The sequence below is a fragment of the Acinonyx jubatus genome, chromosome A1 (assembly GCF_027475565.1).
Source record: "Acinonyx jubatus isolate Ajub_Pintada_27869175 chromosome A1, VMU_Ajub_asm_v1.0, whole genome shotgun sequence".
NCBI classification, from domain to species: Eukaryota; Metazoa; Chordata; class Mammalia; order Carnivora; family Felidae; genus Acinonyx; species Acinonyx jubatus.
The window spans coordinates 112931449-112958084 of record NC_069380.1 but is presented as its reverse complement, the minus strand read 5'-3'; the positions used below and the strand labels follow the sequence as shown (position 1 = coordinate 112958084).

The 26636-nt window shown below is 36.0% G+C and overlaps 3 protein-coding genes across 11 annotated transcripts in view; 1 reads left to right on the top strand and 2 right to left on the bottom strand.

Annotated features, from left to right (window-relative positions):
* The window catches only part of PKD2L2 (polycystin 2 like 2, transient receptor potential cation channel), a 42732-nt gene extending 36156 nt beyond the window's left edge, over positions 1-6576 (bottom strand). The window contains exons 1-4 of one of the 2 annotated variants that reach the window (XM_015064448.3): positions 6417-6576; positions 5560-5661; positions 3853-3986; positions 2005-2261 (exon numbers count right to left, since the gene is read on the bottom strand). In XM_015064448.3, the coding sequence (XP_014919934.1) occupies positions 2005-2261; positions 3853-3986; positions 5560-5661; positions 6417-6447 (524 nt within the window). In that variant the 5' untranslated portion in view covers positions 6448-6576. Of the gene's footprint in view, positions 1-2004; positions 2262-3852; positions 3987-5559 lie in introns of both variants that reach the window. The other variant, XM_027076619.2, reaches the window with a different exon arrangement.
* Positions 6577-8058: 1482 nt separating this feature from the next.
* Positions 8059-25856, bottom strand: MYOT (myotilin). 2 transcript variants are annotated; one of them, XM_015064455.3, is made up of 10 exons: positions 25700-25856; positions 22331-22894; positions 17517-17694; positions 16522-16626; positions 13663-13709; positions 12764-12896; positions 11531-11738; positions 9476-9641; positions 8910-9043; positions 8059-8686 (listed from the first exon to the last, which is right to left on the bottom strand). In XM_015064455.3, the coding sequence occupies exons 2-10, from the start codon at positions 22684-22686 to the stop codon at positions 8514-8516; spliced, it is 1500 nt and encodes a 499-aa protein (XP_014919941.1). In that variant the 5' UTR covers positions 22687-22894; positions 25700-25856; the 3' UTR covers positions 8059-8513. The 2 variants fall into 2 exon arrangements, with proteins under 2 accessions (XP_014919941.1, XP_014919942.1); XM_015064456.3 differs by lacking the exon at positions 22331-22894 and having other exon boundaries at positions 25700-25833.
* Positions 11654-26636, top strand: part of KLHL3 (kelch like family member 3) — a 271473-nt gene continuing 256490 nt past the window's right edge. For all 7 annotated transcript variants that reach the window (XM_053221349.1, XM_053221352.1, XM_053221343.1 and 4 more), the window contains exon 1: positions 11654-11793. The gene's annotated coding sequence lies outside the window, so the exon portion shown is untranslated. The remainder of the gene's footprint in view (positions 11794-26636) is intronic.

Sequence of the window (26636 nt, the reverse complement as noted above, 5' to 3'; positions counted from 1 at the left end):
CTAAGAAAAAATACTCAGATTTAATGACAATTTCATTGTTGTATTTTCCAGTGTTTTCCACATGGTTGTTAAAATGAAACAAGAACATTTATTATACCAACCTTCTCCTACTTCCAATTTTTATGATGTTTTTAATTAGTGAATGTTTCATTTTAGATGGACAAACAAGCACACATTGATTATTAATTTGGTTATTAGGGAATGATAAGTATTACGATTCCAAATCTGTAGTGTTAATTTTGGTATTTAAATTACTTGTAGTTGTTATGAGAATTTGGAATATTAGAATACCTAACAGATTAGTTTTCAGATTCCAGTTTAAAATGTGCAATTGGGTAATTGATTTATTTTGTAATTTTTCATTGAAAGAGAAGTAGTGTATAGTACTGTAATATTTAAGGTGTTGTGTCAGCATACTTATGCGTTTATTAGATTTATGAGAATTATACATTGCTATCCTATAGTATAGCCAAAAACTTAAACAAAGGAAAAACAAATCAACAAAAACCACAATGCAATGATTAATCTTGGGGCTATAGGAGAGGTTGTTGAACAAAAGAAATTTTAATCACTGTTCATATTTATAATATGAATCATTAATGGACTTGTTATCAACTTGTTAATTGAATTGTTAATCGACTCATGATTAACAAAAATTATGATTTAACTACAGGCTAAGAAAAGTGTGTGTTGAGGGAGAGACACATGACAGACGACTTTCATGACAGAGATGGTAGGTACATAAAACTGTAAAATCAAGTAATAGCAGTATAAAGCGCATTACTTAGAAATAGGATGTACAGGGGTGCCAGGGTGGCTCAGTCGGTCAAGCATCAGGCTCTTGATTTTGGCTCAGGTTACGATCTCGTGGCTTGAGAGTTCAAGCCACATATTGGGCTCAGCACTGATAGTGTGGAGCCTATTTGGGATTCTGTCTGCCTCTCTCTCTGTCCCTCCCCCACTTGTGCTCTCTCTCTCTCTCTCTCTCTCAAAAGAAATAAATAAACTTAAAAGAAATAGGAAGTATATACCAAAAGAAACAACTAAAAGAGCTAAAAGGGGCTGCTTCTGAAGAACTGTGAATAGGAAAGGGTGGATATTTGTATTTGTAACATTTTGATAAGTATTAAATTAAAAAACTTGTTCTCTGCCCCCTATGATTTTCATAGGATCCTAAAAGCAATGATACCAGCAGTTTCTGTATTGAGGGGAGGAAATGTCAGTGGCTTTGGGTTTCATGTTTTCAGTACAGACAGAATTAGCCTCAGCCAATTTGGAGAACCCTGCTAGAATACCTTTGGGAAGGTGTCATCAGATGCGGTGCCGCCACGGCATAACTGCTCCTTTTCAGCGTTGGCAATAACGGAAGATATTGCTGAAGTCAGCCAGAGTGAGAAAGGAGGGAAGCGGCGGAGCACACTTAAGACACTCCCTGGGGTCCCAAGAAGCATTTGGCATGGGTCTGAGGGAGTCTGGTCAGAGACTGAAAAGCTGAGTATTGTAAAAGCATAGATAGATTCCTTACCCTGTGTCCGGAACGACTTAGCACTTCATATACCCGAGTTAGAAAAAAAGAATACTCTCTTATATCCTTTGGTAAACAAAATAACAGGTTCACTCTTACGTTTCTTTTTTTATTAATTTTTTTTTAAAAGTTCATTTATTTATTTTAAGAGAGAGCAAGTAGGGGAGGGGCAGAGAGAATCCTAAGCAGGCTCCTCACTGTCAGCACAGAGCCCGATGCAGGGTTCGAACTCATGAACTGTGAGATCTCGACCTGAACTGAACCCAGGAGTTGGGCGTTTAACCAACTGAGCCACTCAGGCACCCCCACTCTTACATTTCTAAACACTGCTCCTCTGAGTCTTCCTCTGGTACGATTATTGAAATAGTCTCCTTACCTGCCAGACCTTTGTTGGTTTATTTGTAAAATATACCTATTTTCCCAGTTTTTAAAAGGTACAAAGGCAAGAGGCTAGAAAAAGTTAACATGTAACTACTTACTCAGTTTCCTGCTTAAGGCCAAAATCAGACGTATCTTCATTGCTAGAAGTGTATTTGTCATAACATTCACTCATCAAAGACTGAAAGGATGAATAGACCTTGCATGTGTTGTTGCGGACTCTTAGTTGACGGACTCTGGGCACTCCTAAAAGTATGTTCTCATAGTAGATGCGGCTGCTGTTCTTTAGATTATACAAAGTCTTGTTCGTGTACCATGCATCCCAGTACAGACCTTCCAAAAGGGGTCCTTCCATAAACTTCATATAGAAAGATAAATGTTATGGGAAAAGTATTTTCATGTCATTTGTATAACAGAATCTACATTTAACATTACCTTAAAAGCATGAGTCAGTGAGTGTATGAGTATGAAAATTATTGACCAAGCCACCATTAACATGAATGGAAATGATGATGTCGAGGAGGATAATGAAGGTGGTTAATATTTACTGAGCCCTTAGGTAGTAGGCAGTGCTCTAGTTCTTTAGAAATACTAACTCCTTTAATTCCACAACCTTTTACCCTTTCTTATATGAGGGGTACACCAACAATTGTCCCCTAAGAGTATCAATGCCCATAGCCATGTATTCATGGTTGTCATGGCCCTAATTCAGGACTTGCCCTCAGAGTTGTCTGTGTTCCCCTTCCCCACTAACTCCATTGGTGGCAACTGCTACTCTTGGCTCTGCCCTTCTAAGAGATCCCAAACCCAGGGTTCAGTTTTTTCTTTTCTGCCTTTGTTTTCTTTGCCACTGGCCATGCATACTTCAAGACAGTAGAATAAAAAAGAAGCAGGGTGATCTCCACTTCTAGTCTCGGGGGAAATTTCCTCTTTCTTTCATATTTCACCTGGTCTATACCAATGACCTCTAATCATCTGCCCTCATCTCACACTTCCCCTCTCCCTCTCAGGAAGTGACCTTGTCTCTTTCATAGGTTTTAGATTCCTAGCATGACATTCATGATTTGACCTCTTGTTCAGTTTATAGTTTGCCCTTTCCACCTCATCTTCTACATGCCTATAATGCCAAACAAAGTGCCATATGTAGAATTACTTACAGCACGTACTGTTTATTCTTCCTAGAATGCCCTGTTACTCATCCTTTAAAACTCAACTGAATTGTCATCACCTCTAGAAAACATTCCTATCTCTTCTTTATGTGCCCCAATGTTTGCGACTTGGGATACCTGAAACTTCTCTTAATGTGAGCATCTTGCTAAGTTAAATGTGATGTAAAAAACAAGTCTGTTCCAATGTTGATGGAATGATTCTCTCACATAGTTAAAAACACTATAAAGTTATATTTTACATATGTACTATTTATTTGATTATATACTGTACATTACTGTAATACACACAGTATAGGGCTGCATGCCAAAATTATATATATCTCACTTTACAGGCCATGAAAGGATTTTTTTTAAAGTTTATTTTTTTCAGTAATCTCTACACCCAAAGTGGGGCTCAAGCCTAGAACTCCAAGATCAAGAGACACTTGCTCTTCTGACTGAGCCAGCCAGGCGCCCCCATTTAAGGATTTTTTAAGAATAATTTTCACTATACACAACTACAGTTTGATGCGGATCCTAACCCCACATAATGTTTTTCCAAATGCAAACATAGTGTTAAAAAAAGTATAACTTTTTTAAAAGTTATAAAAACTCTATTACACTGAGAGCATAGGTTCTCAATATACACTTACTAATTGGTTGATTCTAAAAGTTTAAATAAATGATATTCATTTTTACTCATTCCTTCAACAAATATGTCTCCAGTGCCTATTACTTGTGCCAAGAGTTTGTTTATGCAATACCATAAGCTACTTCATTCTCAGTCACATGATACCTTACCTTCCAAAAATCAGTTATGCTGCGAATAGACTTAAAGTTGGTTCTTTCATCACCAGGCACAGAAGTGTCCAAAAATAGAGATGACATAACTTTGTTTAAGTAATACATATGTGGGTTTACCATGCCAAAAGTCACTAAGGAGAAGAATTTTTGTTTACAAATTTGTCTTTAAAAAGTCAGTTTATCAGGATTAAAAGTTAGTTAGATTTTGTTCCCAATCTTGTTTTGAAAATACAAATTTTTTCTTAATTATAAAAGTAATTTAAAAAATGAAAATAGAAATATACAAAACAGGAAGAAGTTTCTTGTCATCTCACTGCTAGAGTTAGGTTTAGCACATATTCTTGAGATTTTTCTGTATGCCTACACATTTATAAAGAAAATAAGTTTATTTTCACAAAAATGAGATCGCATTATGCATAGTCTTCTGCCAGTTAGCTTTTTCTCTATTTTTACAGTAAGCAATATAATGGTAAATAGTTAAAGCCATGGACTTTGAAATCAAACAGATGATTTGAGTCCCATCATAAGGATAATACCTGATAGTTTTGTTATGAGAAGTGAGATAATGCATGTGGAGCACTTAAACCATGTTTTGGCACAAGATAAGAATTTTTAAAACTATTAACTAATATTCATTCTCTCTCTAGGAGTAGGTGGGTAGGTTTTAGAGAAGGGTATAGACTGTGTCTCTTTTTTTTTTTTTTTTTTTTGCTAGAAACCTTTTAAGTTTTACAAGTATCTATCTTCAACATTACTTCGTGGCACATGAGTTTATGCCATGCTTTAATGTTCCATATTATTTCACTGTATATACCAAAATGTTAAACAAATCCTCTGTTGATGAAGATTTAAGTTGCTTTCAATTCTTCCTAATTATAAAAAGGTTTTTTTTATATCTGTGAATAATGGAATTATGATCTTTTATATTTTTCTGTTCCCCAAATGTTGTAATAAGCATTTAAAAACCAGTCTAAGCTGGAGTTGTCTTTTCAATCAAGATTTGACCCAAATTCACTCCAACTATACCAAGGAGTTAACGGATATATAATTGCCAATGTGTAGGCCATGTCATCTTGTGATACGTCTGGCCATGGAGCTTACACCTACTATTTGTTGGGCACTCAAAGGATAAAATACTCCTTAATACTGATTCAGTCAATGCTCTTGACCCACAGACAGGTGAAATGCAGGTTGATATGTTTTCCTAGTCTCCTTATTAAAGATTTGCATTGTTCTATACCTTCTGTGATTGGGCACCAGCATACTTTACTGTTGTGCAATTTTACTATCACACAGCTGTGCAATAGGCCAGGGAAAAGAGCAAAGCAGACAAGACTAACTTCCCTGGCCTCATTTGTAGTTTGACCTATGAAACTGAGATAATGTATCAACATGGTTCTAAAAGACATCATGTGACAATTGCCAACTCAAGGGAATAACTATACTCAAGAAAGAACTGACAACTAAAAGTAGTAACTCAATCAATGCTGACGATGAAAGCTTTTCATTATGTCTGCGACTTAAAGCTTTGCCCTTTAAGAGATGGAAATAGTGTACATCTAAAGGAATTTAAGATAGGTCTAAAATACGTCAATACTTTTCTTAGAAGTCTTAGTCTGAAAGTCTATGGTAAAGTACATATGTTTTACTTTTCACCTCCACATAACTTCTTAGTTCAGTGTCTTCATCTACATCTGTACTTACATATACATAGGTTTATTAAAAAAATAAAGTAGAGTGACAACTCCTGAAGTGTGGTTCTAATTTCTACTTCCTTTCTGTAATGCAGCTTAGGTTTCGGAGCCCCTGTGAAACATAAAACAAATTTTTTCTTTACATTATTATGTAATTTATAAAGTATATAAGTAACCATGATGGAACTGTGTTTTCCACTTTTATTCTGATACACTGTGTGAAGGCAAGCTCCAATTGCTTCTGGTTATTTTTTTTTATTCTCACTTTCATGAAGGAGGAATAATTACAACATTCCCATGGGGGTGAGCGGGCACTTTATGACTGTACACTAATGAATTTTATAACATGGACGTTTTCTCAATAGTCCCGTCTGAAAGTGAAAAAGCAAAATACAAATAAATAAATAAATAATAAAGAAAGAAAGAAAGAAAGAAAGAAAGAAAGAAAGAAAGAAAAAAATTCCTCATCTTCACGAAATCGTTTTCTCTACCGTCTATATTGCTTCCTGGGAAGGTTGGATTCCGCTGGAGGGGTAAAGGACTTGGCCTGGGGTTCTACCGAGGTCACGACTCCCCAGACCAATAAAGGACTTTGGAGAAGGGCCTAGCGACGGTATTTGTACAGCAAGTAACAGCTCCCAGCTCGAGCCTCGGGCAAAGGGCGGGTGCCACCTCCCCTCAAGGCTTCAGTTTCCGTCTGTGAAATGGGACCCCTGTCCATCCCGTCTCAAGGGGAGGCTGTGAGGGCTACACGTGCTGGAAGTCCTATCTCTGACATGAATAGATATGGCGCTACATAGTTACTATCAGGGTATGTGTAATTGCCAAATCGGCCCTGCTCCACCACTTCCTAGGATCACCCCTCACCGCCTCGGTGCCACCGTGACGCCTCAGCCATGGCCGACCTGGAAAACGACACCCGTTTGACCTCCCAGGTCTGCCGCGCCTGCGCGTAACTTTTCGACACGCGCCACCTAGCTCCTGCGCCTGCGCAAACCCTCCCGCTTCTCCACCTGCGCAAGCCTTTCTACGAGTGACAAGCGCGCGTGCGCACCGAGGACGCTCTGGAAAGCGGCAGGCTGAGGCGGGGTTAGGAATTGCGGCGCTTTATCTCTGGCGGAGGGGCCGGCTTCTAGGGCAAATCTGGCTTCGGGCCTGGGGTTGGTGGTAAAAGTCGTAGTAATTAATTGTAACGGGCTACTGTTTCTTGAACACCTTTTACATTTATTGGCTTGTTTAGTCTTCACATCCCCCCTTCCTGAAAGGTAGGTGTTTTATCCTCATTTTAGGTCTGGAAAAGCAGAGGCGCTGAGAGGGTCAGTGACTTACCGAAGTCCACAGGTGGCGGGGTCAGGTGTGCAGGACGCCAGAGCCCGAGTGCCTGACCAGGTGCCCACGCTGCCCCTGCTGCCTGCAGACACCGGTTCTCATGAACCGAGAGCTGCAGCTAGAAGTAGCTCCCACCCTTTTTCCCACCCAATATGGCTAAAGAAAATGATGAAATAGACTTAAAGAAAATCCAGCTCTGAAGTCATGAGGGAGAGTAGGCCTAACAGGAGTCCTCGGGAGCCCAGACTCACATCTGGCACTGAAGCTTTGCAAAGATGGGAAGGTTTGTAAACCAGCTATAGAAAAGACCAAAGAAATTTGGCTGTAAATTAAGGCATCCGAAAACCTGCCAGGATATGAGACAAGAGGGAGTCTCATGTTGGAAAAAAAGAAAATAAATTCAGTAGAAAGGCCCTAGGGCAGCCAGCAAAGAAAACCATCAAGCTGTTTTTGGAAATAAAAAATAAAGCTTCTTTTGTTATTTCTCTGAAAGAGATGTAGAGTGATGTTGATAAACGCTATTTTATGTGCAGATGAAAAGCAAAACGAGGCCACACAGCAACAAGGGTCAAAGACTACCAATAATAAACAGGAGAGGCCTAGCAAAAGGCCGTGGCCAGTGGATAGGAGGCCTGAGAAGAAAGGGCTAGTGTCCTAGCTTAAGGACAGTATAATAAAAGGATTTTCCCATTCCTGTACTTAGACTCTGAGATGCTCACAAAATTATGTTTTCTAATGTAATAGCTTATCTGAAGTTTAAATGTAGGAGGATCCCTCCCCCCCCTCGTCAAATATAGGTATTGAAATTTACATGAAGTAAAAGAATTAAGCAGTTGAATCTGCAGACTATTCTTGTTCCATTGAACTCGGTAGACTCAGAGGTCTTGAAGATTTATCGGATTTATTTGGTTAAAGCAGAATAACAATTTTCAGGAGCGAGTCTGTCAGGATTTAAGTTACTGTGGTTGTTTCCTTATGAAGTGGCAAACCATGGAATGCCTAGCTGAATTTCAGGAGGAATTGACTGAGCCGTAAATGAGCTTCATTAAGATACAGTTATAGAACATACTATTGTCGCTTTTCTGGAAATTGTTATTCTTAGGTTTTACATGATGTTGTATAATATATAAACACCAAAAGTTACAAAGATCTAGACTTTTGTGAAGAGAAGACAAGTCTATTTTGAATATTTGAAATTTTATTCTCTTTTGACATTAAGCTTTGGAACACTCAGATAATCTATACCATGTTAGTATTCCTCTAAGAGAAAACGGGTAAAACAGTATTTAGAAAGCAGAACCAGTAAACCTTATTACAAGCATTAGATGTGCTTAAAAAGTTGATATTAATTCATAATCTGTAATTGTTAAATGTATATGACTTAAATGTTAAAATCTCACATTTTAAGATAGTCTTCTACAGTTACAAACCCATATGCCCAGATTTTCCTTAGGCTTCGCAAACCAGAGAAGATAGAATGTGTAAGAATCAAAGGATAAATATTATAAATATATATTAGTTATATTACCTAATTAAAGCCATAATCTGTTAATACAGCTATGGATTTATTTTAAATTTTAATTGAATATATTACTAATAGTGTAGTTGTTGTATTTCCAAATGTTGGTAACCTCATTAAAGTTCTTCACTTTCATAGAGTCCAGATTGAGCTGCCAGACGCTGAAATTCTCCTTCAGGGTTAAAAGCTTGTTTCACATCCAAACCTTTACCGTTAAGTGCTAAATATTTGCTGAAAGTTGGTCGAACACGTAACTGCTTAGGAGCCGGAAGAGTTTGCCTTTGATGGACTGAAATAGATCAAAATGAAGTTGATTCAGAAAACATGTTCTAAACAAATGGGTTGCTCTAGGTATTCAATATCAGACAGGACAAGAAAAAAAAATCAGAACTGTTGGGGGAAAATCTCTCGTATTTTATACCAGACATTTTTATATTATGCTGAGATTGTGTTTCTTACTAAATCTTTCTGATTAAGTCCTTTATAACACTTGGGTTGATAGGGTGACATACCTGTAACATCTAATCTTGTGTTACATGTGGTCACTCCAGCTTCATTAACTGCAGACACAGTATACCACCCAGCATCTTTCTTGTTTACGTCTTTTATCAGTAAAGTGACTCTACCAGAGTTATCATGATATAAACTGGAAAGAAACAATAATAAAAAATTAAAGTATAAGAATTGATTTTCCTGTGAAAGTTTGTTTATGATGTCTGTGACCTAGAGTGCCAGACTGTAAGAAAATGAAGTATTTGGAAATTCTGAGCTGTACCTAGTCAGTGCCATGTAGCATTGGTTTTATTGAATTTAACCTCCTCCCCACTTAATTTTGTTTGTGTCATCATTTCCTTGAGCCATCTTTCTTTATTGTTAGTAAAAAGGTAAGTCCTGGCCTACTTTATGCCTTATGTTTTTGATTAGTGGAATCTGGTGTAATGAGGTTTATTACATTTCTCTGCATGTTTTAAAAACCAGACAAAGTGAGATTACAAATGCATGCCATTTATAATGCATTTCAAGTACAACTGGATTCATCCCAATAAACTAGAGTTATGTCTATAAATACTTATCCTACCTTATTCGATCAGTGTTGAATTGTACCATTTCATTATTTCTTTTCCAGAAAATCTTTGGTGGAGGTACAGCTGAGATTTGGCATTCTAGCTTCACTGAGTCTCCCTCAAAAACTTTTTTGCTTTGTGGTTTGTAGATAAACATTGGTGCTCTTCTATGTTCTTTTGCTACATATTAATAAAAAATTCAGGTATTTGAAATATTATAAAAAGAAAATAAGCCAAGCCAAGGTATTATGAAATTTGTATGTTGATACAAAAGTTTTAAAAAACACAAGATTGAAAGCTTATGTTTTAGCATTATTTTAAACAACGTAGAGTACTATTTTGCATTATTATACCATTTAGACTTCTAAAATAGTAATGTTGCATTGAATTTACAATCATGTTTCATCAAAGAATTTAAGTTATATTCTCATTTATGTCTCTTCTATAAGGAGGCAGCACGAATGGTGGCAAGACTAGACAGCCTACGTTCAAATTCTCTATTTGCCCCACCAGCCATGCCAAATGGGAAAGATTTGTTTAGTTTCTCTGAGGCTCAGTTTTATCTATTGTAAAATAATTACAGGTATAGTGACTGCTCTGCCTACCACACAAAATTACTGTGAGAATCAGCTGAGATAATGAATGAAGCAGCATTTTGTAAACTGTAAAATAGTATATAAGTGTCAGTAATTATTACATCATTTCTTTAATTACCTGAAGGAAAAGAGGAAATGGTATCAGAATACTTAACCCTAGCTTTTCTGAAGGAGAAATGAAATTGGACAGATGCCTGCCAAGGCCTCTTTCAACTCTAGCATTAATAATATTTCTGGAGCTATTCGCACAAAAAGGATTTGCTCAAAGCTTAATCACTTGAATTGGATTTTTTTTTGATTCCCAGATTACTTGGTTTTCCCTTAGACTGAGGCCCATTATTATATCATAGAATAATCTTAAAGGGTTTTTCACTGATTTGAATAGAACACAAAATCAAGGATATTGTTCATCCTTTAACTTGATCAAGATTTTATGTAATCAGCAGTAAATTATGTCAAAGTATTTTTTCTGCAGTATGCCATGGCTTAAACCATTACAAATGTAATATATATTTAAACCACTTAAATTGTAATATTTTTAAGTAGTATATAAGTTTTATAAGAAACTGCCTTACTGAAGACAAATTTGAGACAGTTTAGCCATACCTGTTTTCGAAAGCAAGTAGGTGTGTTTTTGTTATAAATAGAGACTAGTTTTCTAATAAACAACATCATCTGAGGCTAAAAGTTAACTTTTATATCTCAGTTTTAAGTAATGTGTGATCATGGCAATGCTGGAAAAATAACAATTAGATTAATTTAGATGATAGATCAGAGAAGTGATTAGACTGAAGTTTTTCACTATAATATCCTTTAGTTACATCTAGAAATGGTTACATCTAGAAATGCTTATATAGTTGACTCTTGAATAGTGCAGGGCATTGGGGCACCCCTCCACCCTGCCGCCATGCAGTTGAAAGTCTGCACATAACTTTTGACTCCTGAAAAACTTAACTCCTAATAGCCTACTCTTAACTGGAAGCTTTACTGATAATATGAACAGTCGATTAACACATATTTTCTGTGTTATATGTATTATATACCGTATTCTTATGATGAAGTAAATTAGAGAAAAGAAAATGTTATTTAAAAAATCATAAGCAGGTGACAGTACTGTGTTATAAAAAATCTGCATGTAAATGGACATGCACTGCTCAAACCTATGTTGAATTGAGAGTCAACTGTACTGCCTCATTTGGTTTGTCTAAAATTGCACTATTTCTTTATTTCCTTTTGTGAAAAGTTTTGGTTATAGGTCTCTTGTTGGAGTTTCCCTGAGTTTCTCTCAAAAATGCTGTCTGCCCCCTCTCCCACCCTGTGACTTTTAGATAAAAATTGGCATTCTCCTGGGTTGTGTAGACATTGACCTTAAATATGAAGTCCTGTGGGATTTTCCTTTTTAACACTTGCTTTTTTTTTTTTTTAATACTGCTGGATTTTAAGGAACTCTTGAAGATCCCTCTGATGGCTTACCCAGGACATCCAGCTGCACAGTAAAGGTGGCTTCTCCTGCTCTGTTCTTGGCAACACATGCATAGGCCCCTGCATCTGAAGCTCTGACCACTTCAAAGATGAGTGAATGGAAACCCTTTTCAGACACTATCATTTTGTGCAAGTCATCTGATTGAACTGGTCTTCCATTCAGATACCATGACACATCAGGAGCTGGCAGTCCGCTGACCTGAAAAGGAAGACACAAGAAGGAGATGACAGAATTTTAAATTATATCATCACTGGTACCTATTTGTCCATTTACAACTTTTAACAATTCTAGTATCTGGGTGGGTTTGTGATTGACAGTGCAAAGCAAGAGCTTAAAAAGGTGTTTGCTGTCAACAATGTTTAACAAAACAGTAGAAATTAAACTCTCGAAATCAATGTAGTATTTTCAGACTACATCAAACCACATCTAGCTCTTTCGTATGCACCATGAGGCCCTGTAAGATGTCTCAGTTACTATATTTAGAGCAATAACTTACGTTATATAGGTCTCCCCAAGAAATATGAAGTGATACGGGTTTTTTTGATAATGTGACTGCAGTTGAAGTCTCAGAGGGACATATGTGTGATGCTTGCTGATCTAATGGATGACTTTACCAAAGTAGAACGCTCTTGAGCTGTAATTCTGGTGTTTAAATTCCAGTTTAAGTGTTTTCTTATAAACCTTAACAGTTAAATCCATACATGGACTTTCGTTCACAAGGAATCCAGAAAAACATTTTATAAGAAAAAGGTCTCCAAAATGAGAACAATAAAAATGTAGGTCTTTCTAAAGATCACTTCTAGCATGAAGATCTCTTCTACGCCAGGTGAGCAGGTTGGCTTGAATTTCTTAATGGAGAATACTGCTTTAGAAATCTTATTGGTTTGATAGCTTCACTTATGTATTTATTAGGGGGTAGGTACTATTGTGAGTACATTATGTCTATTTACTCAGTTAATTCTCATAACAGCCTTATGAGGTACATTTGTTACTCTGCCATACAGATGAGACAAAAGCACAGGAAGGTTCAGTGACTTAGGTTACATAGCTGGAAAGTGGCAAAGCCAGGATTCAAACCCAGGTAAGCTTGGTTCCAGAAGTTTTGTTCTTATCCACTATACGTGCTGCTTGTTAGAGTGTGTAACAGATTATGAAGAGGAAGAGGACACTTTTCAAAACAGTATCTTGTTGCTATTTTTCCTCCAATATTTTTACACTCTTACTTTGAAGTCCATTCTGCAGAATCTTCCTTCTTCAATTGACATGTTCTCTGGCACTTGAATGAAACGAGGTGGGTAAAATTTCTCCTGGATTGCATCCTGATCATTCACATCTCCCCTTGAGGATGATCTGCTTCTACAAAAATATTTTAATAATCACTATACAGGCAAGTTGTCATTGTTCTTCCTTTTGCACAAATATAGTTTAGCTATCATATTGGAACCGTCAGAGTCCATGCTATTTAATGTGTCAGTGTAATAACAATAGAGAGAGGCATATTTGAAGACTGTTAGAAATGGTAGCAATTTAGGAAGATCTGGTACAAAATATACATCTTTATTTCTTTTATACAATGCTACAAATTGATGAAGAAACTGATCTATTAAAATGGAGAGTACCCCATGGACAATTCTTATCATATGCAATGATTTGGTAATTAGAATTGGGTTTTGTTTGTCATGAGATATTTGCTTAACGTGGACATGTGGTCCTGGCTTATTTGACCAAAACATATTAAAAACTTCTTCTGAGATAGTACTGACAATTAACAGATAAAAGAAATTTTTTTACGTTTATTTTGAGAGACAGAGACTGCGTGAATGGGGGTGGGGCAGACATGGAGAGAGAGAATCCTAAGCAGGCTCAGTGCTGCCAATGCAGAGCCCAATGCAAGGGTCGAACTTATGAAACTGTGGGATCATGACCTTAACCGATTGAGCCACCCAGGCACCCCTAACAGATAAAAATTTTGATCATCCTCTCGGACATTAGAAAAGTCACATTGTTTTTTATAAAAGGTACGTAGGAGGCTTGAAGTCTTTATAAATAATACAGTTTTAAGCTGAATATATTTTTGGTAGTAAAATAGATAGTTCTTTAAAAATAAAAAAAAATTTTGTACCTTACTTGTGATGTAGGAACTTGCAGTCGTGCGTGTTCTGAGTTGTGCTGTTTGAAATTAAAACAAGGTGAGAATGTTAATATGTGGTTACTAGCTTGAAATGAAGCAGAATTAAGTAGTCATAGCTGAAATGAACATTTCTTTGTTGGCTGTATTTGTGCCTTCATGGTTAATTCCATATGCAGTTGATCCTTGAAATACACAGGTTTGAACTGCACAGGTTCACTTATATGTGGGTTTAAAAAATTTTTTTTTAAGTTTATTCATTTTTGAGAGAGAGAGACAGAGCATGAGCAGGGGAGGGGCAGAGAGAAAGAGGGAGACACAGAATCCAAAGCAGGCTTCAGGCTCCAAGCTGTCAGCACAGAGCCCGAAGCAGGGCTAGAACTCCCGAACCATGAGATCATGACCCCAGCCGAAGTCAGACGCTTAACTGACTGAGCCACCCAGGAGCCCCTGTATATGGGTTTTTTTTAAGATAAAACATACTACAGTACTTTAAATATATTTTCTCAGCATTTTTTTTCTAGCTTATTGTAAGAATGTAGTATATAATACATATAGTGTACAAAATCTATGTTAATCTACTTATCAGTAAGGCTTCTGGTCAAAAGTAAGTTTTTAGTAGTTAAATTGTTGGAGAGTTAGAAGGTACAAGTGGATTTGAATTGTGTGGGGGGGGGTCGGCACCCCTAACTCCTGCATTGTTCAAGGGTTAACTGTATTAAGTACTTACCGTATAGTGCACTAACTTTCTAATACTCTAGCAAGTAATCCCCTGAATTAATAGGACTATTTAACAGGTATGGTACATGAACATTAGCTAGACGTTGAATTCATGGTAGTTTATTTTTCATATGACTACTTTACAACAAAGGGAGATGTGTTCCCCTGGTGTATTTGAAATGGGAACACATGGTACAGATTGTCCTTTAGTAAAACAGGAATAGACATGAAGTCACTTGTGTTGGCAGTAGATACAAGGTATTATGCCCACTGCTCAAAAGTGCACCAACAGCAGTAAACACATATTAGACTGGAAAATGCTTCTCTTTTTAGCCATGGCACAAAATCATGACGGACACCATGGAAGCTACGTGTAGAGCTCTGAAAAGGTTTGAAAAACAACATTAATTACTTCCTGGTTAATAAAAGTTTATTAAATTTAAGCAAACATCTTTTAGGATTTATATCTGAGTACCAGAAAATTATTTCCATTTGAGAATAAAACCAGAGATTGATGGAAATCCTAATTAATTGATCAAATACTTAAAGCTTATTTTGTGTATTTCACTGTGCTTGGCACAGCAGGGGAGACAAGTGAAAAATCTCTCCCTATCCAAATATCTGAAAAACACCTATAATCTGAGTATACATTACTTATTTTGTGATGAATATGTTTAATGTATTTGGTCATTTTAAAATAAAATTCTTACAACTCTACACAGAATGTCAAAAGAACAATTCACTTATCAGATCAACTAGTTTTTTTGGTAAAAAGTGAAAATAATTTAATTAAACCCAAAATATCCAAATTAAATTGTTTGCTTTTTCATATAGTAATGATTTGAATATGTATATATTCATATTAAGAGGTGTAATATTTCAGTTTTATATAATTTGATAACATTTTTTATTGGAATGTTTTGAAGTATACACAAAAATCTAAGATTTATCTTTTCAGATTTCGTAATATGTTTTGCTGCTATCTCTTTTCTTGGTACTGTTACCTTCATTTTAATGTTTTTAAAGAATGAATGAGAAAAATAATACGTTCTTGCCCTTGAAATCATACACTGAATTTATAAGGTAAGCCATCACTATAACATTGTTTTGAGTAATTTCTACTAATAGAGGTAGGTTTGCATCCTATTCTTGCTGTAATCTGTACCAGTCCAGAGTAGGTGCTCCATGTAAATTAATTGAATGAATGAATGTATGAACTGTTCATTAGCCAAAAAGAGGTTTAAGTTCTATTTTCAGTTTCTAGTTACTTGCACTGTTAGATCCTGCTCCATCCTTTTTAGTAGGTCTTGTTGCATTTAACAGAAACGAAAATCCTATTTTCAGTTTCCTGTACTTAGGATAGTGGAGTCTTGGGTACCCTCTTTCATCCCTTTGGTATCTAGTTTCTTGTGAACTTTTTGGGAAGAGATGAGAGGTAACTACAGAAGGAAGACAGGAGTAACCGTTCTGTCTCTCCAACTGAATATTTCTCTTTAGGGTTACATTTACGTGTTAGAATGAAGTTGAGAAGCATATGGGATATTCACTTTGTGCCCTCTATAAGGTTTATATGTTCGTGGAAAGGATCCTTTTGTTAATATCTGAGCTATTACTCCAGGCTTTTTGTTGTTGTTGTTTGTTTTGTTTTTAATAAGCATTTTTGAATACAGAAACAAAGGGAATTGGATATTTCATTAGTTCCACAATTGTATTTTAAAACATTGAAATGATTAGGAGCTTATTATGAGAAAAGGTTATAATTACTTTGGTTTAGAGTTTTAACTTCTGTTAAAGATTTATAATTCATAAATTATCCATGTAGACATTGGAAAAAGAATTCTAGGTGTAATGGACCCCTAAATGTCCACATGCAGAGTGACAGTGTTAACCTTCTGGTGTTTTGACTTTGTGACATTTCATATGCAGATATTAGAACACCAGAAAGTGGAGTAAAAATTTAAAGTTCTCTCTATACATTTTGGCCCATCGTGGCCTCTCATTTTTGTATCTAATGGAGCATGAAAGTGATTGACTTTTGCTTCAAATGATACTTATTAGCATTTGGAAAAACAAACATTTAAAAATCACTCAAAAGAAAAATACTCCAGTTAGGTAAAAATTATTTTAATTTACCTGTGGTGAATCTTGTGCCTCACTGTCATTTTGAGCTTGAAACACAGCAGCTGCATTCTGTGGTCCTAGCAATCTGCGAGCCATCTTCTCCTCATATGTTAGCCGCTTTGAAGAAATCAATCATTAAGGAGAAAGTAACGAGATTTAATAAAAGTTGTTTGTGCACCTTTACCTTAAAACCACCAAGAATGCTACCAAAGAAGTATAGTTCTGTCTATTGAATTAGAGATAAATACTATGTTTTAAAACTTTTTTTCATTCAAAACATTTCCCTTCTGTTCTAGTGTCACTTTCACATCTGTAATATTCACTTCTGTTTTCCTCTTGCTCCTAGGAAAGGCAGGCATAATCCCCCTTAAGTAAGGCTCTCCCAAGTGAAGGGAAATTCTTCATGTTTTTTGTTTTGCATGTTCCCATTGACTCCATCTTTGAATATAGCACTGTATATCCTCACATTGAGAAATAACTTTTATTAAATGAACACTGAATATTTTGTTTAATTTCTGGCTTGAAAGCAGTCCATCTGATATGTTATATGTGTTTGGATTGAAGACATACAGTACTGTTTCAAAGATAAGTGACTAATACAGTGGGTACAGTAAGAGTTCTCTCATAAATATCATGGCTATTTGTCCAGTCATATACACCAAGGTACATGAAGAAATCAAGGTGACTGACAATATCTCCTATTGTTTATTTGGTCATCAGACATATTTTATGTGAGAGTAATGCTTAAAGTGGAAAATCTTCAAATTTTTTTTTTGCTTCATTCTTTTGTTTTTATATTGTTTTACATTCTTCTTTTGCATCCTTCTTTTACTACTTAAAACCAAGAGGTGATTTCATGCAGAATGTTTGGTATTGTATCCAAATATTCTCTCTTTTTAGATAATCCTATCCCTTGTGGATTATATGGACAAAGATTTGTGAGACAGAAAGGCAGAAATATTTTATAGTTTAATTGGCTTTTTATAGAAAATAGACATTTTGCTTACTTGATTTCCATTATGAAGAAGGCTGTCCTTGCATTTTAGCTTTCTCTCCAAATCTTGAATCAGAGCTTCTTTTGATCCTTGTATTTCATGGTCAGGAGTCCTTGGTGTGGGTTTATTAGCATTTGCATTTTGGGATGGTGTAGCACTTAGAGGTTGGCCAACTGAGGGTTGTTGATAGCTTTAAAAAGAGAAAAGTTTTTACTGAAGTTTTTATTTATTTAGGTAACCTCTATACCCAATGTGGGGCTCGAACTTAGGATCAAGAATTTATATACACAATGGAATACTACTTGGCAATGAGAAAGAATAAAATATGACCTTTTGTAGCAATGTGGATGGAACTGGAGAGTGTTATGCTAAGTGAAATAAGTCATACAGAGAAAGATACCATATGTTTTCACTCTTATGTGGATCCTGAAAAACTTAATAGAAGACCATGGGGGAGGGGAAGGGGAAAAAAAAAGTTAGAGAGGGAGGGAGGCAAACCATAAGAGACTCTTAAAAACTGAGAATAAGCTGAGGGTTGATGGGGGGGGTGGAAGGGAGGGGAAAGTGTGTGATGGGCATTGAGGAGGGCACCTATTGGTATGAGCATTGGGTGTTGTATGGAAACCAATTTGACAATAAATTTCATATTAAAAAAAAAAAAGAGTCATATGCTCTTCTGACTCCTGACTGAGCCAGCCAGGCACCCCAGAAAAAAAGATTTTTAAAACAGATCTTCAAAGTACAATGTGGTACTAAAATAGACTTGACCTCATTTTGTTAGTCACTTTTAGATAGTTGAATCTACCACCACTTAGTACTGGTAGTATTAGAGTTATTAAAAATACCAATTTCCTAATAATAATCAAGAAGGATTTAATAAGAATGGTTACCAGCTTTTTTTTTTTTTTTTAAGTCTTGCCAAATTAAAATTTAGTGACAGGAGGAACAAATTAGATTAGGTGTAAGAGGGATATTCTTCCTTAAAGATCTGCTATAAAGAATTGAGAGTAAGTCTAGTTACTGGCAGCTTGTGAGCCCTTCCAGTCTTGTAATTGAATTTGGTAAATTTGATTTGTGGGTAGATACTGTTCTCAGTTCCCTGTGATCTCATGTTGATAGTTTGAAATTGATGGTGTTGGGAGTATCTACACCAGGGAAGTAGGTAAATACTGCAAATCATGGCTCCTTTCTCCAGAGCTGTTAAACATTCTCTAGTATAATCACTGGCACTTAGCAAATATTCTTTTGCTTTGAATGGAGTGTACAGTTGTCATAGTCTCTGGCTTTCCTATTAATTTCCAGTTCCTTTTAATTTCCTATTTTACAAAACTTAAGTGTGGTACTATATAACAAATAGCTTTTACAGTAGCCATGGCTTCTTCAACATTGCTAAAGTGATTTTTAGAGAAAGAAAGGAACGGTTAGGGGAGGAAGGAGAAAGAAATGTAACCTGAATGAGAAGAGGGGTTTCGGGAAAAAGAAAGCAAATTTGAGTAGCAGTTGAAGAGTTTGGTTTACATCTGTATTTGAAGTTCTAATCTAAATTATCTGGAAAGATGTTCTTCCTTCTCTCTGAGTTCTCCTGTTGATTCTGATAGAGTATAGGAGTAGTACTTAGGAACTCCTGTATTAAATTTGTAAGGTGGCTTGCACTTTCACAGTTGTTTGTTCAGATTTCACCTAGTTTATTCATTTTGTGCCCTGCAAGTGTGCGTTTATATCTGTTTAATGTGGGAAAACTGGCCACTGTTTTCAGTGAGTATTTTAGTATCATCATCATAAACGTTCTCCAGTTATCAAGATGAGGCACCCTGGGTCTGTTCTCTGACCTGTTACTGTTCAGATGTCCTCAAGGATCATTAACAAGAGCTTATAAGCTAAGTGGAAATGTATCTCTTCCAAGAGGAGCCAGAGTTTTAATTCTTGCAGGCTTTGGGGACTTGGTTAGTAATCTCTAGATTATAAACATACTCAAGTAAAAAAAGATGACTTATTACTCACCATTGTAATGTTTATTTTCACTAACACAAAGCCTGGGTATAGGGGATTCACTTGAATGACTGAATGTTTTTAATTTGATTCTGGATGCTCTGTATTGAAAGTTGATGGTGCACATTTCTCCTCCTTACATTACAGACATTCGGGGTTGTTTATATTAATCCTAAACTAAAAGTCTGATTTGTTCAGTTAAGTAAATAGCCAAATGAAATGTTTAAATAAATAGTTGTGTTTGTGTTTTCAAATTTTATTTTATTTTATTTTATTTTTTTTAAGTAGGCTTCATATCCAGCATGGAGTCCAGCACTGGGCTTTAACTCAACAACCCTGAGATCAAGACCTGAGCTGAGACCCAGAGTTGGATGCTTAACTGACAGAGCCACCCAGGCACCCTGTTTTTTTTTTTTTTTCCCTTAAGATTGAATTTTCATGTCAAAGTGGTAAAATTCCTTTGTCTTAAAAATCTCCTATTTTTCTAACTATATGGGGCTATAATAGCCTATTTTTTTAATGTTAGTCTACCATCTTTATAAAAGTCACATGCTTGTTAAAGTGAATTAGAATTAAATAAGTTTGTTTTTTGACTGTTATAATATTATGCAGCATATCTGAGAAATCCTGAAGGATTATCAAAATTGAGCCTGAGAATCACTGATGTGTATTTGACCCAGTCACTTTATTCAGTGAATACCCTTAGGAGTTTACATAGCCTAAATGTAAGACGAGGTATCTGCTCATATTTATAAACTCATATTATTGCATTCTGCTTTATAGGTCTTTTTTTTTTCTGTCATTACACTTGATCTTAGCCAAAAGGCCAAGAAGTGAATTTTTTTTTCTATCATTTATCACCGAAATCCTTAATTTTGTTGTAGGTCATAAAACTGAATCACCAGGCAGGTAAGGCACACTTGCTGAATGTCACACAGCAAGCTTTTTGAATGGACTAATTAGAATTGGAGTTCTCCTCAAAGTCCAGTCTGTGGTTTGATTGACTGAATAAAATGTTTGCTTAAGGGTTTCCTACTGATGAAAAGCTAAATAAAGCTTTCAAAGCAATCTAGGTCAGAATCCAAGGGATTATTTTCGAAGGCAGGGCAAACTTAAGCCCACCATAACAATGAGGGAGTTGTGCACAAATGTTCAAAGGGCCAGAGCCTTCCACCCCGTGCAGCTGGACACTGAATGGGTATCAAGTGGCTGTGGGAAGATTAAAAGAGTTATCTATGGTTGCTGCAAATGGAACAGCTAAAGCTGTATCTTTGATCTCTGGTTTGGGGACCTCCTATGCTTTATTTCTTATCCTCCATTTTTGCCTTTCTCTCTTAGTTCTGTGTACAGAGCTAGGAACATGGTTGAGGTTCACTAATACTTATTTGATGGCTCTCTTTTCTTAGCAGGTATTTGGAATAGGATTGAAAGACTTTACTAAGAAAAATAGAAAACGTTATTTTAGATTTAAAAATGCTCACGTAGGAAATTTGAAAAATAATGGAAAGCTAGATGGAAAATGATCACTTGGCTAGATTGTAACCAAGAAAAATCTACATTGTGTGTTAATGAGTGTAATGGGAATTTTGGAGGGAAGAGAAAGAGAGGGCTTAAAGTCTTCTTTAAAAAAATATTAGGTCAAACTTATGAGAATGCCATTTTTGTAGGTGAAAAATAGTTGACTATCAGCCATTTCAAATGGTTCGTCTTAGTATCTGTAGGATTCTAACAAATGTTCTTGACTTTCCTCATTTTTGTTTTTTAAAATGTTGAAAATAATTCTTTGCAGGTTGAATTGCTGTAGTCCATTCAACTTAATTTCCAGAGTTTTCACCAATAATAGAAATCTCTACAAAAATTAGCTTCTGGGGAATAGTGAGAGAAATTATCAAGAATCTAAGCAAATCTTTTGATAAGCCTGCAACAAAACATATTCCATCAGGCAGTTTTTCAGTTGCCTCAGATTTAATTATCTGATGTTTTAGCCAGGCAAGGGACAGGAAAACTGATAGCTCTCGGTTTGCATAAGCACAAAGTATTCAGTTCATGTTTTAAAAAAAGCACAACCACTGTGTCCTTATTCATATCAGGTTCTCCTAGGATAGTTTTAGCCTTTGGAAGTAGTACATGCTTGCATAAGTCTCCAGGTATTCTTCTCTTTATTTAGACAGGACAATCAGCTCAAGTCATTTGAACAAAGTGTTTTTTTTTAATTACCAAAGGAAACGCTAAGGTCATGTATCTATTCAAGACTTTCTTCTGATCATAGCAAGGAAAATTCATATACTTCACTATTTGAGTACCAGATTTTCATTAATTTTTTTTTTTTTTTTAGCCAAGTGGATGCTCAGGATCAGAAGGGAAAATGGATAGGAAGAAAAGACTAAGACTGAGAAGAAATTTAATAGTCTCTGCTTATGTGAGAGGAAATCCTATCTGAGGAAGAGCAGACAGGTGTTCTTCATCTCAGCTGAGCCCAGAACGCGAGCAATTAAATTTATAGCATGATGATCTTAACTTAGAACTGGGAGAATAGTTCACTGTTCTTGAGTATATTAGAAATCTTTTTTTGAAGATAGAAAATTATAAGTAAGTAATGTATGGGGTAATAGGTGATTTGGGTTTAGGATAGTCTGGACACTAGAGAATGGGTCAGATGACCTCTTACTGCCAGCCCCCTAGTTCAAGGTGTTTTAGGAGAATTATGAAAGAGACCTTGAGGTTTCATTGCCTTTCAAAATACTAAATAGTGAACTAGGGCATACTCCCCCACACTCCTTAGATACAAACTCAGTGTATATGCAGTATCTATTCATATATAAAAAAAATATACTTACTTGGTGTCCACATTGGAAGGAATTTTACTGCTACTATAATCAGACTGTGATGGTAATATGGAACTGAGGAAGCTGGCTGGGGACTGGTTATAGGTGGCTGTAACCCTTTGGCCTGGGTTGGAGGCAGCATGCTGCTGGGGAGAAGCAGGGAAAGCAGAGGAAGACATGGTGATGTGAGAGCTCACTGTTGAAGAGGCAGAAAATCTTTGCTCTGTGCATTGGCGGGGCTGGATGATAATGGAAGACTGTTTGGTCTGACTAGAGTAGCTGGAGGTTTCCGGTCCAGGAGGTTGCAGTCTGGAGCCACATGGGTTTTGGGTTTGAATGAAGTGTTTTGGACGTTCGTAGTTAAACATGCTTAGCTGGTATATGGAAGATGAAGGCAATTTATTACTATAATGATTTGTTCCTCGAAGGGTGGGGTCCTGAATTTGGGGTGGCAAGCCTGGAATCACAGAAGATCTCAAGGAATCTGAAGCAACCGTGGTCTGCCCCTCCTTGTTGTGATCCTGGGAATACTGTGCTCCTGTCTTTGATGGAGTGGCCTCTTGAAGAATATTGTTCCTTCAAAAGGAGAAAATGATTCAATTAAAGTATTTGCATAAAAAAACAGTACTGTTTAACATCTTTAGGAGCATATATGCCGTTTTGGGGGGAGGCTTAAATGCTTTCAAGGTCACCTCAAGGTGGACCTTTCCTGGCTTCTAGAGTTCTTTTCTTTATCTGTCTTTGTACAAATGACTTTTCTCCTGAGAACAACAGCAACAAAAAAAGTATTCATTAATGTTGGTTTGCCTCTGGGTGATTCTTGAAGTATGCCCAGGGGCTTCAAGAGTTTGCCAAAACTCAAAAGTTTGAGTTTGCCAAGTGACTATGAAAAGAAATTCTCTGATGCTGCTCAATGTGATAATTTTATGGCCTTACGATTAGCCTTTGCCTTGGGGGTATAGTTCATTAACCACAGAGATTAATTATATTAATAATATTAATTATATTAATAATAATTTAATTATTTAAATTATTAGCAGTTAAATACCTAACTTGTCTGCTCCTTTTCAGTCTGAATTCTTCCCATTGCTCATGAAAACCAATGAGCAGCTCTTCTGATACACCACTTAATGAATGTCCTGGTGATCTGTGATGAATGATGTCTCATTAGATCAAGGGGAACAATATGCTTTTTTTATAAGGAACAGTGAATGTCCATATTTACTCCTTCACTCTTTGGCAATTTCATAAAGTAGAGGGAACATGTATAATTCACTATTGTTAACTTTGAGTGTATTTTTTGTGGCTCGCTCTCAGGGTGCTGCCTCTTTTTCTCCCTTTGATTCTAAAATGACCATAGTACCAAACTAGAAGATAATTAAGGAGTATGTGTGTCTTTCTGTGTGTATATATCTTACTGACTATTCCAGAGCCATATATAAATTTTTTTATTATTTTTAGATTATACAATCTAGTTATTGGTGTTGATACTCTTAATTATTTAGATTTTTACTTTTTATTATTTTTACCTATTTCATATGTATTTTAGACTAATTTTGAAATTATTTTAGCTTCTCTCTTTTTCTTTTGAAATGGAAGATGCTAATGTACAGAAGGAAGTAAGGCAATATGAAACTAGTGTATACCTCATCAAAAAAGAGGGATGCCATTTCTCTTACTTAGCTCTGCATTGATTCTTCTAACTTCCTATAATGGACCCCCATTTTTCCTTAGATGAATCATTTGCCCCTAAAATCAACCATGAAGGGTCATATTTGCCTCTGATTTCTTCCATTAGTATGGCAAATCTAATAAGCAGAACTATATACAGACATTACACACAGACTAGTTCAAAATACATTTAATTTTACATAGTATAAGGCAACTCTAAGATAATGATAAATCAAACTATAACTGATACCAAACTGTCATCATTGAAATGAAATCTTAAAATTGTTTAATTTCCTAGCTTGAAGAATGTATCATTTTTAATGAAAAATTTCAGACCAAATAACTTCGTCCCAAGGCTGTACATATAGTTTAGAATTAAATTAAAACTAGCAGTTTTAGGGGTGCCTGGGTGGCTCAGTTGGTTGTGTCCAACTCTTGATTTCAGGTCAGGTCATTATCTCATGGTTTATGGATTTGAACCCCACTTCGGGCTCTGCACTCATAGTGCGGGGCCTGCCTGCTTGGGATTCTCTCTCTCTCCTCTCTACCCCTGTCCTGCTTGTCTGCATGCACATGCATGTGTGCATGCATGCTGTCAGAGTAAAAAAATTAAAAAAAACCTCAAACAAACAAACCTAAAAGTTTTAGGAAAGAACAAATGCAACTCAACAGCCAAGAGAACGATTCTGTTGAGAAAGAACACTTAAAAAGCCATATATTCCTTAATTTCAAGTTTATGAGCACAAACATGTTCAACCAGAGTACATTTTAGTAATTAACTGTATTAGGCATTTACACTGTTGGAGGAAAACATCTAAAAGAAAGCTTTAATTAGATCTTCTCAAGGACTCTATTTGAAGGCAAGTAATTTTGTAGTTATGGGCTTATTCATTCCATTGCAGAATGGAATCCAAATTTAGTTCTTAAATTCCTTTTTAGGAAGGCAAATTATTCAGATTCATTTCAAATGGCAAGGGATAAACTGTGTAACAAATAGCCAGTAGATATTTTCCAGAAAGTTCCCTGTTTTTCCTTACATATATTTTTAAAATGTCACCAATCTTGTACATTTTGGTATCAGTCTTCATAGTTAACAATTACTGTTATTTTTCAAAGCTCAGTTAAGAATATATTCTTTCAAAAGTTCCATTTTACTCATGTCTCAACAAAATTTTATAGAGATGTTCAAATAGATAACTCTGAAAAGTTTTTCTTTATGTTTGTAGTTACTGTTCAACAGTTTAATTTTATAAGAGGTTCTCTTACTTGGCAGTATCATTTTATTCCAAGTAGTGTTAAATAAATTTGAAAGATTTTATAAGTAAAATACTATGCAGCTCCTATTTAAAAAATCCTAACTTTTTTTTCTCTCTCTCTGATATAGTACAGACAGACTTGCACAAACAACTGATTGAGGATATTTTAAAGCTCTAGAACATCACCACAGTTATAATCACGCCAAGTATCCCTTTTCAAGGAAAAATGATGATCTAAAAATATTAACACACAACTATCCTGCCTTGTACCCTTTCTATAATACCTTCCAGTTTCAGTGGAATGAATAGGTTACTTCCTTATTAAATATTTGTATAATAACATTATAATGTTACTTGTACACTTTTTATGTGAAGATCATTTTTGTACACATTCCTCTGATTTGGACAAAAAACCAAAACCCCAAACTGTAGCAGAAATAAAGGTGGGACTTACCCGTCGTTCCAGAGGGTGCCAGCTGGGTTTAACCCACTATTGAAGGGAAGGAAGAGGCATCCCCTTCCCTCACAGACTAATCTAGTGGCTCTGTGCTTAGTATTATAACACCACTGACTTTTATCAGCTGCCAAACAGTGACATCTGATGTGCTTGCCTGTCCATCTACCTATGCTGGCATGTCAAAGTAAGAGTCCACAATCTAAACAATATCTCAGATGTCTTAGTGATATTTAAGGAGTGGGATTACATGAACTTCTCTTGGAGGCATCTTTATTTTAGATGTGAATTTTGAGTATGAGCTTTAGCAAGCTCATGCAGGAGGAAGAGCAATGAATTGGGAAATGGAAAAAAGTATAAAGCAAACTCAATTTCTTTATTGTGGTGGGGACTTTGAATGTTCCCTGTTTGAGAAAGAAGGACTGAAAGGGAAACCATATCCTAAGACTGACATTCCATCCAGTAAAAATTCTCCAGAAGTAAGATTAGTGATGGATGGCATCCAAACTGATTTGTATTGGATAGTTGTTCATCTGAAGGCTTCCCCCCCTCCTTTTTTCCCCCTCTTGCCAAATGGAAGCAGGGGTGGAGCTGAGTTCAAGCAGTTTGTTTCAAGAGACAGGATGTGGTCTGGGTAAAGGCAAGAGAGCAGGTGATGATGACGTGTTCCTGGGAAGGTGGGGAGGTGGAAAAAGATGATTTGGTTTCCTAGCAAGTTTTCTGACTCTGTACGGCATATGCCTCATTGACCTTGTTCTTTTATTCTTAAAGAGTTGGAAACACTTAAGAAATTACCAAAGAAACAGTCTGTATTTTTAGGGCTTTATGCCGTCAACTCTCATTTCTTCATCTCCCTTAACTCCTAACAGTTATGCAGTTTCCTTTGTCTTTTCACTAAGAAAACCATGTTGGTATTTAGGTTTCCATTTTTGTGCAG